General features: G+C 36.0%; 1 protein-coding gene across 4 annotated transcripts in view; it reads right to left on the bottom strand.

Moving 5' to 3' along the window:
• Positions 1-2,987: 2,987 nt before the first annotated feature.
• The window catches only part of LOC108908281 (probable beta-hexosaminidase fdl), a 74,204-nt gene continuing 60,540 nt past the window's right edge, over positions 2,988-16,651 (bottom strand). For all 4 annotated transcript variants that reach the window (XM_018712279.1, XM_018712307.2, XM_018712288.1 and 1 more), the window contains exons 3-6: positions 8,074-8,228; positions 5,063-5,946; positions 4,503-5,010; positions 2,988-4,170 (exon numbers count right to left, since the gene is read on the bottom strand). In XM_018712279.1, coding sequence (XP_018567795.1) covers positions 3,816-4,170; positions 4,503-5,010; positions 5,063-5,946; positions 8,074-8,216 — 1,890 coding nt within the window. In that variant the 5' untranslated portion in view covers positions 8,217-8,228 and the 3' untranslated portion in view covers positions 2,988-3,815. The remainder of the gene's footprint in view (positions 4,171-4,502; positions 5,011-5,062; positions 5,947-8,073; positions 8,229-16,651) is intronic.

Below are 16,651 nucleotides of genomic sequence, written 5' to 3'. Positions count from 1 at the left end.
GTTACAGAATCGGTCTCCTGGCTTGCTAGCATACCTATATCGGAGAAAACTTCCAAACTTGAATTCTTATCATTAAAGCGAGTTAAAGAAGGCGGAATTATCTATATACGTACGAGACATAGAGTTTAAAACGCATTTTTAACGTTTCAATATTTCTCCCAGGTCACAAAAATAACACAGTCTGTGGTCCTGATTTTAATGAAACAATGTAAGGTGATTTAAATTGTGCGCCATTTTCATTTCGAATAGTTGGCAGCACTGTGTAGGATCACACGTTGTAGGTTAGACAAAATGCAACGCTATGCGAAGATTAAGCGAGTGAATATTGTGAAAATTCCTTACAAGTACGAAGAGTGTGTAGCTGAGAATGTGCGCAAATTACAATGATATACTTACCTTTGAGAAAGCAGAAAGGTACAGAGGTTGACTTTATGTGGAGTGGGGTTATAAAATAAAAAGCAGTGATTTCATTTATTTCAATGTTATATTTAAATAGCCAAAAGTTCGCACAAGAAATCACATTAAATTAAATAATTGTTATGTACAACTTGGCGCACGTCACTCATACAATAAATTCAGTACAAAAGGAAGTATCAGTATGTATTCTATTGTAGAATGTTATTCTGGTAGAAAATTATAAAATTAACGTATCTGTGGAATTGGGAATATTTTTCAATCCAGTGAAATCACGAAAGTTAAAATAAGTCAAGGTTATTTTTAACTACAATTTTGACAGTTTGTCAGCAACTTCAGCAGTTTTTAAACCATCATGTTCTCACTGGGATATACAAGATGTAACACAATAAGTGTCAAAAACCCAAAGAAAAATTTTTGTGAATTGAAATGCAAATTTTATTTTAAACAAAAATTAACCCTTAAATTTGCATAGTTTTTACCGTTTTGGTGTAAATTTTCGATATACATTTTCATACATCCTGTTCAGACGAATCCCCAGGCACCAATTTTTTTAAATTGAAAGCGTTAAAGACAAATGTTTGTAAAAAAATATATTCTTAAATTGATTTGACACGTTGTTGTCTTACATCCTGTACATATGAAGGCTTCGTTACTACTATTAACTGTCTGGAAATGTATAAAATATGAATACTCTCTCAAACATAGGAATATATCTAATAACAATTCATTAAATTATTTTTTTTATATTATAACAATAATCGAGAGTACAACCTATAAAAGTCTTATCATCCAGATATTTCAAAACTAAATTGTCACTAACTCTCGGGTCATCAAGTGAAATTAGCAAGGTGTCCTTTTTGCCGCCACTCTGTATAAGTTATTGATAAATGTACGCAGTGGCGCACCCAGGATGGCCTAGGGGTGTTGCCGAACATATTAAAATATATTTTATACCAAAAATTCGTTTTTTTTTTAAATAAAGACGCTTTTGTAAATTTTCTCCAAGGTATACAGGATATTTTTTTATATTTATGTCTAACTTAGAGAAGTTGTTTTTTTTTAATCAATACCCTAACTCTAGTTTAACAATACAGGTTGTTCAAATTAAAAACAATATCACATTGATTTGTTTCTTTGAGGGTGTTTTAGGTAAAATGTTCGCAGAGTGACGTCATACCACTCGACTGGTTTGATTTGTGTTCAATGTGCTTTAGCTATCGACTGAAGTTATGTATTTAGGGTACAGTTTTAGTTATTTCCATGTATATTGGTATTTCTGCACCCTTGAAAAAAAACTGAAGAAATTATTTTTGGCTAAACAAATTGCACATTGAAAAAACAAACAAGTAAAAAAATAGCATCACTGTCACTTTAATTGAAAACTGAGGTCTAGTTTTTTGAAAAATTATATATCCGCAGATATAGGTTTAAAAATGTACTCTTTTTACCATTCGGGCTCCAATTTCTAATGTACAATTTTATTTTCCAAAAATAATGTACTCTTGTTAGAATTTCCTAATGTGGACGGTTTTCGAGAAAAAAGGCTTTTAATTGAACTCTTACAATATAACGGTGTATAAAATAAGCGAATAAGTAGGCTTATGTCAAAACTTATTGATGGATGTCTCATAAATAACCCATACATTCTTAGTAATATTTTAACTCAAATTAACCTTATATCAAAATTTTAGTGATTGTTAGTGACTAGTTAGTAATGACTGATTACCATCACTAAAATTTTGATATAAAATTAATTAGAGTTTAAAATATTACTAAGAATATATGCGTTGTTTATAATAATAATATCTCTACTCCTCATTCTAATTACGAGAATTAGCCCAGAAGTCGGAGACTTGTGCGGGAGAGGAGGCGGCATATTATTATTACGCAGGCCGCATTTGCGCCCAGGAACGACTTATGTTGGTAGGCCCTAACCACCATTCAGTGCAGGAATGAGGGAAACCTGGAAAACCTCATTAATTAGGGGGGTGGTCAAATGCCAACCGGTGTCAATCTCTCACATTGACCCAAGCCAACATTCTTCCACCCTACCATACCTGCACAGAGGGCGCCAATCCTCCGTACAAGTATAGTATATAGTATATAAGTATGAGTTGAATAAGTTTTGACATAAGCCTACTTTGAGAAAAGTCAATTATTTTATACACCGTAATATTGTAAGAGTTCAATTAAAAACCTTTTTTCTCGAAAACCGTCCACATTAGGAAGTTCTAATAAGAGTACATTATTTTTAGAAAATAAAATTGTACATTAGAAATTTGGAGCCCGAAAAAACTTAACCTCAAAAAAATTAGAACTTAAAATGTAATACGAATGTAGCATAACAAGCGCCCTCTATAAAATATACAAAAAATAATTAGACCAGCGTATTTGGCGTCCTTAAAAACCCCGGAATACCAAATTTCATAAAAGATATTTCGCACCGTTTGGAAATTTTCGTAAATATTCTATTTAAAAAATTTTATTTTGGCGCTCTGGATCTCGAAAATAAGAGGAGATAGACATATAGTTCAAAGACAAAATATTCTTATTTTTTGTCGTACCCCCTGAATTTACGGGAGTTTTTTCTGAAACACCCTGTATATCATAAATAGATCATAAAAAAATACATAATATTTTTCAGCATATGGCATACCATTATTTACTGCGAAATCTTACTTTGACTTATATGCGCAAGTTATAACCAGGGTCTAAAATTATTACAGATAACTTTCCCAAAAATCAATCTTATCAAAATTTGTAACGGTGTTTCTTTCTTAAAATAGTTTAAATTTGTTTGTTTTTGTCTGTTCCCTTAGCTAGAGTTATCTGGTGATGTATGTGAGGCCTATCCAAGTATGTGGGTGTGATATGACGTCACAACGTGCCTTTCGTGAGTTTTCATTAAGTAACTATTTTGGGGAGAAAAAAAAATTCTACATGAGCCCATTGTGATAACTTCTCCAGTTGACAGTCACTTAGAGATTTGTAATATTTTTTGTAATTAGTTAAATAGTTGGCCCAAACTTCATCAATCTACGTGAAAATTTTAAGAGAAATTGAAACAAATGTGATATTTTTTTTTAGAAACAGACCCACACTATTCTCTCCAACTGAATTTGGTCTTTCAAGCCTTTTTTCGGGGTGCGCCCCTGAATACGTTTATTCCTTTTTGAAACCCAAAAACAAACCCTTACTTAACGATAAAAATTTCAATCTCAGATCACAACATTCGAAACCGCTCTTGTAACTCTCTCCCCCACGCCTCCAAGAGACCCCTTCGCCCTCCCCTTAAAGCTAAGAGTCATCCGTTTAAATACTAGACTAATATCACTGTGCACGGTGAGGAGAAGGAGTAGAATTGGACTATATACACCTGCCGCCGATGGCGGCGTTCGTCAAAGGCACATGCCGGGGTTCTGGGTGCACCAGGAGGGCCACAGGGCCTCGGCGCTGAGCCCCCTGCCCACCAGTCTGTCCCTGTGGGTGCTGAGCCGCGTGTACACGTCCTCCTGGATGGCGTAGGTGGACATGTCGAGCTGGGGGTCGCTCCACACCCGCTCGGCGAAGGCCGCGGCCCTGGGCCATAGCCGGGCGTCCAGTGAGCCCTCGTCCAGCTGCTCGCTCCAGAGGGCCACTTCGCCCCCCAGGATCTGCTTGGTGTTGAGGTGGAGCTGCTGCCAGGGCCGGTGGTTGTAGACGGTCTGCCACGGCCGGTAGGGGTCGCAGGCGGCGTCGCCCGTCTCGCGCCACCTAGGGAAGAAGAAGAAGAATGGTGTGAGTGCGGAGAATCGTCGGTAGACGGCGTTGAGGGACTCAAAATGGCGGACACAAGGGTGGACAATACAAGTTCAAATGCCAACAAGCAAATTTGAATTTTGGTTATCGTGTGTATGTAGGGGGCCAAGGTTCTATCCTTGGCCCCCTACTTTTCAGCTTATTTATAAATGACTTAAATTTCTATATATGAAAAAAACAACAACAAATTATTGATGAATTGAAGCGTTTGATCCGGTAAAGTTACCTTCTAGTTGTGTCACATAGATTATACTAAGGTTTTGTCGATTCTGATTGTTGTGACTTACCTTCCAAACCCGCAGTCCAAGTACCAGGCATCTACGTGCGATACAACCACCTTGTACCCATCGGCAATAAGATCCGGCGTGTCGGGCCACTGGCTGGCCCCCCAACTTTGCACCACCACGTTGCTCTTGTCCAAATACTTGGTCAGATAAGGCCTCTTACTCAACTTACTCGACCACACTATAACGTAGGGCACTTTTTTGTTCCCATTAGCGGCGTACAGCCTATTCAAGGCCTTCACGGTGAACTCGCCCCACAGATCGTGCAAGTCCGTGTAGTTGTACAGGGTGTTGGATTTCTGCAGGTGCTGCGCCCAACACTCCAGGTTCACTTCGTCTCCACCGATATGGAAAATTTCGTATTCGCTACTTAAATCTAACAGGTCTCTGTACAGCTTCTCCAGCACGTCGTAGACGTTGGGGTTCTCAGGGTTGAGCTGGCCGCAAGGGGGTTCCCCGCAGTACATGCTCCACGGGCGCTCGTTCACGCAGACGGCGAGCTCTCCCAAACCTAGAACAAGAGCAGAAGGTCAAGGAATTTCATCGGGTGATGCATTTTTTACCTTCTTGTGGACCCCAAGTCCATCCGTTCCCAGCGTGGGCCGGCGTGTCCACCTCTAACACAACTCTTATACCGCGCACCCTGGCAAATTCCACCAAGGCTTTCACTTCTTCAGGGGCGTACGTCATACCCGGCCCATAGGCTCCGTTCTTGGCCAGCTGTGGTACGCTGGGGACCACCAAGGGAAAGCTTTGGGAGTCTGTTATGTGCCAGTGGAAAACGTTGAGTTTACTAGCTGACATCCCCACCAGTACCCTTTTCAGGCTTTCGATGGACATGAAGTTCCTCGAGGTGTCCACCATGAGGCCCCTGTACGCAAATATAGGAGTGTCTTGGACCGTGGCACCTTTCAACACCTTCAACATGCCTCCCTTGGTGTAGTCGTCCCACCAGATGAGTTGGGAGAGGGTTTCCAACCCGTGCCGAGCACCGAAGAAAGTCTGCGCTGTGATATTAGCCACGACTTCGTTCCCCAGGTACTTCAAGACTATGGTGTAGCTTTCGTCGGTGTTCAGCTTCAATCTAACCACTTCAGATCGCAGTATCGTCACCCTTATCAAGAACTTAGAGATGTCTGTCTTTTCCTTGATATAATCTTTCTTCTCCACCATACTAACAACGTTCTCGTTGAAGCTGGTGTACGCTTTTTCCAGCAAGGTCCTAGCTGGCGCGTTAGCGACGGTTTCCAGCTCGAATTGCTTGTGATTGAAGGTCACTGCTCTGCTTCCGAGGGTGACGGGCCCGGTGGGCTGGGGCCAGAGTTGCGTGGAACCGCAGAGCATGCTGCATGTGGCCAGTGACACAGCAGCGACGCCACCTTTGATGCTTCGCCTCTCGCAGCGCTGATTTATGCATTCCCAGGTCCATTGAGGCGGATGGGACTTCCTGTAACAAACAGAGGGCGAGTTAATTCGTGTGCGAGTCGCTTTATCGCGGCCTGGGTATTGGGGCGACGGAGATAAATTGGGTACGGGACGCTGCGACGCTGACGACCATTAGTTTTGTTTGGCGTGTCCGCTATTTTAATTCGGGCTGTGGGCGCTTTGCTTTAATTTGTAATCGATAATCAAAGAAAAACGGCAGTTTTCAATTCATATGAAGGTGGCATGTTGGCAATCATCTCTTTTAAATATATTTTCAACTAGTTATGCAGATTTACCATAACCAAATTTGATATACCTTTTTGAACTATACAGGGTGTTCTACAAGCTCTGAGACAAAGTTTGCCATAGACCTTATAGTGTAGACTATACGTATTTTCCTATAGTCCACTCTCAATAGTTCCCCATGGTACCGTGGTTGGAATCAAAACAAACCGAAGAAAACTTCGGGATATGAACGATAGAGGGGTTTTTCCTTTCTTGGCAAGAAAACCGTGCGGATTTGTAAAAAATAATGGTGGAATTGATGTAAATTTGACTTAGTCTAAGTCATAGAGAAAATAAAGTGTAATATAAGGTTTGAGTAATACGTTTATATTTTGATGGATTAATATTTTGCGATTCGCCATACATACAGGGTGTCTCACGGTGATGGCCCATTAGAATTATTTCAGAGACTACTTCGATTTGAATTTTGAAATTTGAAATACCGGGTTTTCGGGCATGCTCGTCTCAACTAAAATAATGGCGTCCACGTACCACTTCCGGTTATACCGGAAGTCGACATCAACTTGCTTATTTTAAAAGGAACACTCTATATATTATTGCAATTTTGGATTATACGTGTTATTTTAGGTGGACTTTTATGAAGTTTCCTTATTCCTAAAATTAACCGTTTTCGACATATTTATTTTTTTTTTCAAAAAAATGGAGAGAAACAGTGACTATCTTCAAACCCCCTGTATAATCCTGCATTTAAACCATATGTCGAGCATATAACCATTTTGGACAAAACACAAATTTCATGTATGCTTTTTTTACCGTAAACGTATTCAGATATAGCCTCCGTTGTTTTTAGACTAACTATTCCGAACTTCCTAACGACCGTGTTAATAGGGACTACGAATATCGGTTGCGTAGCTAATAATCCACTAGGGTCCATCAATTCTGCAAAGGCATGGATCGGACAGCATGGATATACATACAATAATAGCCGTGTTAACTAAATCTGTATCTAAGATTAATTAATTCAATTTAATATAACGTACATGCAACTGCTAGGTCTATTGGGGATTTAATCTAGGATTGTGGATTTGGTCCTTCAGTTAATCAAATATAGTACGTATCTGCGATGTATGACAAACATATATTTAAAAAAGTTTATTTTGTAATAATAAAATCGAATTTAAACGTATGAGATTCCAAAGTTGAAGAAGTAAAAAAGTAGTTCAGAAAAAATGAACGTCCTGTATCTCTAAATAAATCATATAACTCCCACTTATATTATTCTAGAGAATGTAATACGATAATCAAATAAAATTGCCAAGTCATGTGTCAAGTAAATGATTTAGAATAAGACATCAACCATTTAGTTTCACACTGCAAGTCAAATCCAAATGCATAGCTGATTTACGTAACGCGTAAATGCTACGGTAACACTGTACATTTATATCAAATTCGTCTTTTTCATTCGCAACTTTTTCGCAATCTAACTTTTACAAGTTCAAACATTGTAGACCGTACATTTCAATTACAAAAACGATCCTACACAGAGTATTTTTAAACTTGTTGAAGTAAAGAAGCTCGAAATAGACCGCAATTTAACCTACCCCAACTAATCAGCTAATGACAACGCCAAACAAAGTAATTTCCATCTTGTTTCGCGATGATCATCGCATAATCCACTTTCTATATAATCCTCTTAACCAAGAAGCCAATTTTAATAATTGGATAATTCTACACTCGCTCGTCGCCGACTTAGATCCAATTATACGATTTGGAAAGCCCCTTCAGATGTTTAACTGCTTCGCCTAATATATCATTAATTTAATAAAAAACAATCCGGTTCGAAGGACCAATTTACAAGTTTGGTCCTTCGTGCCGGATGTCGCGGCCTGAAGTGTATACTTACTTGTAGGAACTATACACGTGCTTGTAGTTGTAGACTAGGGTCGGGGCGAGCTTGGTGGTCTGTTGCCAGTACAGGTAGATGAATAGGAAAACGCACAGCAGAGTAACGACCATCAAGGCGCGTCGCAGCTCGCCCTGCTTCATCCTTTCGCGCCTCTGCAACAAAATTCCTGGTATTATTGGCGACGCCTCGGAAAGCAGAACTTCAAATATTTATGTATGGGACGGCGATATGAGAAAGTGCGGAGAACTCCGGGAAACCGAGGGGATGTGCAAGGGTGCGTTCCTGCGATATTTTGTAACATTAGGAAGTGACGGACTGGAAGGAATTGGTTGGGACTGGGGATTTTTTTTAATAAAACTAAAGTTGACTTGTTGGGGAATTTACTATACTAACTCACTAACAGAAAATAAGTCACTAATAATATTAATACTAGGTAAATAGTATTTGTATATCAGTTTCTAGTTGAGGCATGTCAGTGCGCATCATAAGCGTACAAAAAATTTAATCCCTGTTTTTTGTAAGCCTTACCCATCACCCAGTCTACATATTGTCATTATGGACATTTATGCAGAAGTGAAAATACTTTCCCGACAAGGTTTACAGTTTAGACAATGTTTCAGAAAAATATTTACTGTATTTAAAACATATCACTATTAGGCCAAGCAAATAAAATTTTTACTCGAAACAAGTCCTATCCGCGAGATTATTGTAAAATTGTCTAAAGGAACATAATACAAGACAAATTTTATTAGCTAACTTTTCTATTTAAACAAATAAGTGAGGAAAACAGTTTTTTCACTTTGCAGGGAAAACCATCAATTTTAGCGAAAAGTGACTCTCAGGCAGCATGTAGCGAGTAAAATTATCTACAAAATGAGGCTTGTTAAATTAAAATCGGTAAATAAACAAAAAAGTTAATGCAAAAAAACAAGAAAAGTGCCCATTTCTTAATTTGTTTATAACTATCGCATTTATTGTTAAAATTTTATAAAACCTATGACAAGTTGAGGGTTTTGTCATACTTTAAAAGTGTAGCAAAAGTGGGCGCTGTAGGTGCAATAGTTTTCGCTCAATTCAATTTGTTAATAACGGTGGCTCCAAAAGTTATGAACTTTAAGCCTCTGTATAGGCGTTAATTTTCAACCAAACATGATTCTGAAAGCGTCATTGTAATCTTAAATACGTAATTAAGCGACCTATTAAAAAATATCACCGTTTTTTGACATTAACATTCTCAAATTGTGCGTTTTTCGCTTATAAACAATTTGAATAAAATTGTTGCTATTTATGCTACCTCACCGAAAATAGATGCAATGGATAGCTGGCAAAAAATACAAATTTAAAAACAAAAAGTACGACCAACAGGAGCCAAGATAAGATTTTTTTTAAATCGTAGCGCAATTGTTTATAAACATTGCGACTTGAATTTTTCGCAAAATAAAGTTTACAACGTAAACTACGATTTCCCGTGAATTGCATTGAAAAATGTGGAAAATTAACGACTCATAAGCACTTTAAAGAGAAGGTACTTGCTAAGTAAAATATCCGGCGTGATGGTGGGGGAAGTTCGTCCAAGCGAGTCACACTCGCGAGAAAAATGAAGTTCAAGTTGATGAGCGCTGTAAAATTTTGCAATATCTCGGCTTCTATTCATCATAGAAACTTCTGTTTTTAAACTGGGCTAGCTCGACGAAAAAATAACAATGGGCATATTTACGAATTCGTAGAATAGCCCTGAATCCCAGAAAAAATGCATCTTTTATACTTAATCTTTTTTAATTTATAAAAATGACAAAAATGATTGTTAAACGGAATATTAATTAAAATTTCAATTTCGGAATTATTTTACTATTATTAAATAAATAAATGAAGCTATCGTTCATTTAAAAAGTTATTTTTTTACATATTAAGCCAAAGTAAACTAATTTTTTCAATATTTTGTTAGCTATTTAATTACGATTTAAATGTAAAATTAAAGTAAAAATTCACAAATTATTTTCAAATTATTATTTCTCATAAAAATAGAATAAATTTTAAATTTTAAATTGTTGTATTATATTGCATTATATCTATTATTGAAAATGGTTGTGATTAATATTTTTCTAATTAATTTTGATTATTCTGCGAAAAATTCAAGTCTTAATATTTATAGATAATTACGCTACGATTTAAAAAAAATTCTTATCTTGGCTCCTGTTACTCGTAGGGGGTGCTTTTTTAAAATTTGTATTTTTTTGTATCTATTTTCGGTGAGGTAGCATAAATAGTAACAATTTTATTCAAATTGTCTATAAGCGAAAAACACACGGTTTTTTAATGCACAATTTGAGAATATTAATGTCAAAAAAAACGGTGATATTTTTTAATACGTTGCTTAATTACGTCTTTAAGATTACAATGACGCCTTCAGAATCATGTTTGGTTGAAAATTAACGCCTGTACAGAGGCTTAAAGTTCATAACTTTTGGAGCCCCGTTATAAACAAATTGAATTGTGCGAAAACTATTGCACCTACAGCGCCCACTTTTGGCACACTTTTAAAGTATGACAAAACCCTCAACTTGTCATAGGTTTTATAAAATTTTAACAATAAATGCGATAGTTATGAACAAATTAAGAAATGGGCACTTTTCTTGTTTTTTGCAATAACTTTTTTGTTTATTAACCGATTTTAATTTAACCAGTCTCATTTTGTAGATAATTTTACTCCCTATAAGCTGTCTGTGAGTCACTTTTCGCTAAAATTGATGGTTTTCCCTGCAAAGTGAAAAAACTGTTTTCCTCACTTATTTGTTTAAATAGAAAAGTTAGCTAATAAAAGTTTTTGATTCACGAGATGAGAGATGTCTTGTATTATGTTCCTTTAGACAATTTTACAATAATCTCGCGGATAGGACTTTTTTGGAGTTTCTCTTTTATTTTCGCTAATTTTCCTGGTGTATGTATATGTGCATTTACGTATTGTCGACCGCTATGAACAACGTCTAGTAAACAACTGAAATGGGCACTTATTCTTTGTAATTAAACTAGTTGAAGAAATTAGGTCATTTTGTGTCATAATTACCCACCAAATAGGTGTCGATAATTTGTATAAATATGCGCAGACAAACTCATTCACTTTTTATATATTCAAGGAAATAATAGCTCTAATTCTTTAAGCAAATAAACATTTAAACGGTAATAGGTAAAAGTGACAAACAAACAAGATTTACTAGATTGCGGTTGAGATGTTAGCAAATCTATTTGTCTATGTAGGTTAGCGATGTGATACATTCTTAAAAGGAATTTAAATAAGGTGTCGTGACACACGAATCCGCACAAAAACATACGCGACTAAAAGTAATCGAAACGGCGTCAAATCACTGCAGGTCCACGTGGTATAATCAATTACCGTTTCCGAACCCATCCTTGACCCGTTGTTTTATTGAGATCAAGTTTTATCACTGCACACAACAAACTACATAAATAAGCCAATATACCAGACTCGAGTTTATGGGGTTTCTTCCATTAACCTCTAATGAATACCCTTTGAAGTGGGGCAGAAAAAGGGCAGGCTGTTAGAGGTCTGGGCAGGAGTTTACTGCAATTTCACAAAAGATGTTACTACACGGAAAAGAGTGCCTTATAAAAAATTACATTATTACTGTGATCTTTATGCAAAAAGCTGACACGATTATGATTCACATATAAAAAGTATTTTCGTATAATTCCCCAAGAAAAGGTATTATTTATATTGCGGGAAAATTCAAATTAATAATTTTAGTTATCTTTAAATTATATTATAAAACGTAGAGAACATCGGCAATTTCGGCATAGCTAGTTTTTGCACTGATTTCTTACTACTATCTTCTAAATTAAATACAAACAAGCGCACGACCTGTAGACCCTACAAGGAACAGCAAAAAGCAGCACATTTCCTATTTGGTCAGCACCTGCATCAACCCAGTCATTTTGATGGAAATAAATAGGTTAATTAATCATTTAGGACATTAGTAGGCGAACTAGGTTCATTGAAATAGGCGAACGCGTCTATATTTGGCCTAATTATTTATAGGGAGACGAAGGCAGCGAGTGACATTAGTAGGAAAAACTATTTCTGAACAATGTAACTGAATTTAATGGAAATAGAACTGGATTTCTATTAACAAAACAATCGATAGGTCAAAAATATCTTTGGATTTATATTTAGGTACGTGTATAATGTTTAATTAACATACACCTACGATTTTGATTAAGTAGCAGTTATTTTTATTTTTTTTTGGACGTTTCACATTTTTATTGTCAAATCAAGACACTGATATTATACCCCCCTTATCATTTTTGCTCTTTTATGTAGAAAAAAAATACTGAACAAATCTTAGAAAATTTTCTTGCGATCTATAAGAAATATACAGGGTGTCCCAAAAATCTCCCCCTATAACTCTTCAGGATTGAGAACCACCAAAAAATGTTTCAGATAAATGTTATAGGATCAAGAAATTAATGTACGGGTGACCTTATATTTGACCTTGACCTTAAGCTTCAAGGTCGAATCAAAGTCAACTTGAAAATATTAAATTAACATAGGACGTCAATTAATACGTCCGAATATGAGGTTGGAAAGTTAAGGTTAAACTAATTTTTCTCTGAATAACTCGACATGCATGTTTAGAGTAAAGTTTGTAGGATTTTTAATGACAAATTAGATCGTGACCTTGAAATTGACCTCACAACTAATTACCTCACAATCTCCATCAAATTTTAATTATTTTAATTTAAATTGTCGTCAAGGTCATACTAATAGTTTCAGCCGAATACGTCTATAAAATTCTATTACTTTCATATCCACTATTTTTTGTCAAAAATTAGTTTGACCTCCAAATAATTTTCAAGGGCATCTTAGAAAAATTTCAGATTCCAACATAAAATTTGGCACTGAAATAGCATAAAATATAGCGAATTCCATTTGCTACTAAGTTGACCTAAGTTTGACCTTGCAGCGTGTGCTGAAGGTCAAATACAACGAGATCGCCGTCTAAATTGTTATTCGAAATCCTGCAAAATTAGCTTAAAACATTTTTTCTACAATACGATCTTGTGGAGTTATTAAGAGAAATTTTTTTTATTTTTCTGATTGCAATGATATACTTATTTAAGGTTGCAACAAAATCTGCTGAAATTTAGTATTTTTTTAGATAAATTATTATGTGAATACGCCTGTACATATACAGGGTGAATCACAACTTATACAAATCAATATCGTAAACAAATTTTTTGTAAAATCCTTATAGTTTCCGAGAAAACAATTATTGAAGTTGTGTTATTTTCATACTTTACATCACTGGGCTACTGTAGTCTGTGGCCCCAGTGATTCCGAATACTGAAATCCGATTTTAGTATTATCGATAGTGTTTACATTAGTTTTTCGAGTATCAAAAATGGCTCACGTGTATAGCAACTCAGAGTTGATGGATGTCGTTTTAATTTATGATGAAGCAAGACAACATTTGTGTTATGGTGAAGCATTTGCGTTATGGTGAAGCAAGACAACATTTATGTTAGTTCATAGAAACTGGGTAAGACTGTATATGTAGTATATCTATTACCATAAAAACCATTTTTTTAGTCGACATCATATTTCTTTTCAACGCCTTCAGTTTGGGACACCCTATACGCTTCTAATTGCCGCTTTTATCGACCGCTGCAGAATTTCTCAACCCGGAAAGTTCGTAATGCACACGTACGTGGAACATAAAGCTAATAAAAGCATCATTACTTAAAATATTCATTGTGGTACCTGCTCGGTGTACCGGAAAACGCCCAAAATAGAGCAAAACGAGTAAACATATTAATTACGGTTACGCGGAAGTACTCTGCATTTCCAATTTTCATCTTTTTCCATTAGCGGTGAGTTAACATATAGCCGTATTTCCCGTAAATTGACCTTAATGACCCCTGTACCTAAAACTTTTAGGTACAGGGAGAAAGGATCAATAAACAAACGTTACAAACAACGCGGTTATCAATTTTTGGTAAAGAAAATTACCTTGAATAATAGAAGACTCTAATAAATAGAGCAATCAGGCGGGACACAACTATAGAATCAATCTCTAGAGAGCGTATTAATGCACCAATGATGTATATAATGTGTCCGGCTTTCTGTAAATGATGATACGTAACCAATCTCGTTATTTAAAATTAACAGAGGTATCCCGAACGTATTTGTCAAGCTCAAACACTCATTGTGGAAGAAGAAATTTTGGAAATGGTAGAAAAGAACCCAACAACTGGTGTATGATTAATAAAGAGGCATACATTTTTATATCTCTCTTCTCTACAAAACAATTGGCACTTTATTTGATTGCAACGAAACTGGAATTAGGTAAAAATCGTATTCGTACAACAAATGTATAGGGGTTACAGATTGGGTACTAGTTGTCCCTTGAGCAGTATCTACCCTTTGTAATTTGTATCAATTAACACAGACATCTCCAAATTACTTTTAAAAGGGGATACGAATGACAGTCATTATTTACCGCTGTTAATTTTGAGTCTCCAACTCATTAGCGGAATTTTTTAAAGGATACCAGTGACATTAGGCCTTTCTTTTGTAAGATACGATAAAGATCAGACAGATTTGAAAAATTAGAACAATTTTTCACGGGAAATTCATGGTTTCTCTCTATTTGTCTTCAGCAATAAGTTTCACTTTAGAAAATTGTATATGGGTGACACTTACAAAATATTCCTGCCACCCTTGTCCATAGTATATATACAGTGTGTATTTAGAATGCAAATGGCTCGAGCTAGCCTTCGATAAAACCTCTTCCACTTATACAGACGTCTCATTTAAGAAAATGTAACGATGACGCCGAAGGATCTATTTCTTAAGTTGTTAACCCCGATACAACTTTATTTTTTAACCAACAATTATTACACCGCTTTGGTTATTGTCTGGCTGCTGCTAGGAGCCCGCGTTGATCAGATACCGAACAGAGTTACGTACTTAGTAATTTATGAGGCATTAAAAAATTTGCTAAACGGTCCGAGAGGTCGATGACCACGTCATAAGCGCCACGGGAGGGGTAGGTCAATCGGAAACGCTACGATTCTCAATAACATTGTAAATAAAATAAAACAAAAAAGATGTGTACGAAAATGGAGTCTAAATAATCATTTCCAACGCAGAACCTGAATTATTTATTGGTATTCAATTTGTTATCGATGGATTTAGCGCGGGATGGACTCTCTGCGCCAATGGCCTGGCTTGGTGCCATCAATCAGAACCCGGTAGTGTGAAATAAATTATTAAACTATCGATCCTTTTGGGCCGACGTCACGTACGACTCTGTCGTAATTGCTGGTGTGACGAAAGAATATCCAAACGTAGGCTATAGGGGTTAAATTAACATAATTCTATATTTAATAAGTATCGTCTCGATGGTAAGCAGCAGAAATAGATTTTATTTATTTTATTTCTTCAGATTCACCACGTCAGACCCTGCAACACATCTAAACAATTTACTTTTAATTCGAAGTTCATGCATAAATATTTAATTCGTGTTATAAATTGTACTAGATTTCACCACTACGTGTTCCCAAGTCGACAATACCGGAGCCAAGGCTTTGAGTATTCCTCAACAATGAGATATTTGCCTGCAAACTTACATAATGTAATGTAATACGGTAAAGGGGGTGCTGAGATTTAGGTTTGCATTGTTTAATAATTAATTTATTTGTTTTTGATGTACAGAGTGGCAACAATTCGTCGCTCATCAAATAGAAACTGTAATATAGTATTTTTTTAAAACTAGATATGTCACAAGAACTTTCGCCTTTTTTGAAATCCCCATTTTAATATTATTTTGACGAATAACGATAAAATATGATAAATAAAAGAGTAATTAGTGAAAACGTACATAGGTATTGTATTTTCGAAACCGAATGAGTTGCGCAAAACTAAATGTGTACAGGACATAGCTAGTACCATGCGAAACATCGCCATAATTTTAAAAATGTTGTCACCGCCGTTCTTGGGGGTGAAAATTCGAAAAATTTAGAATTATTTAAATTTCGTGACTAAAAAGTTTATGATTGTCTATTAACTATTTTATTATTAGTATTTTGTTTATATGTCATTTTGACATTTCATTTACAATTATTGAATCAATAACTAAGTACTAAGTGACATAATAGAGATTAGACATACATGCACGGCTCAGATTAAAAATTAAACTCCGTTTCAATACGACTCTATTACAGAAGAAAACATGAAATTGGCACCAGCAGTTTGTTCCTAAATAGATCTATACACTTCTTGGGAATAAAATAAAAAAGTTCAGCGAGGCTTTAAACACATTTGTATGAGAGAAAGTAGACCGTTAACAACTTCCATCGATCCTAACAAGTTGTTATACGAATTCACTGTCATGCCTTTTGGCTTTTATGATGTCCCTGCTACTTTCCAAAGCCTGTTAAATAAGGTCCTAGGACCCGACATGCATGGCAAAAGAATTTGCATATCTTTGAAGACTTTGAAAATAGTATCGGGAGACTGAAAAACATATAACAAATTTCAAGAAAGTTTTCGATAGCC

The sequence above is a fragment of the Anoplophora glabripennis genome, unplaced genomic scaffold, assembly GCF_000390285.2.
Source record: "Anoplophora glabripennis isolate ALB-LARVAE unplaced genomic scaffold, Agla_2.0 scaffold11, whole genome shotgun sequence".
NCBI lineage: Eukaryota > Metazoa > Arthropoda > Insecta > Coleoptera > Cerambycidae > Anoplophora > Anoplophora glabripennis.
The sequence above is the reverse complement of the archived record's forward strand: the minus strand, read 5'-3'. Positions and strand labels throughout refer to the sequence as shown.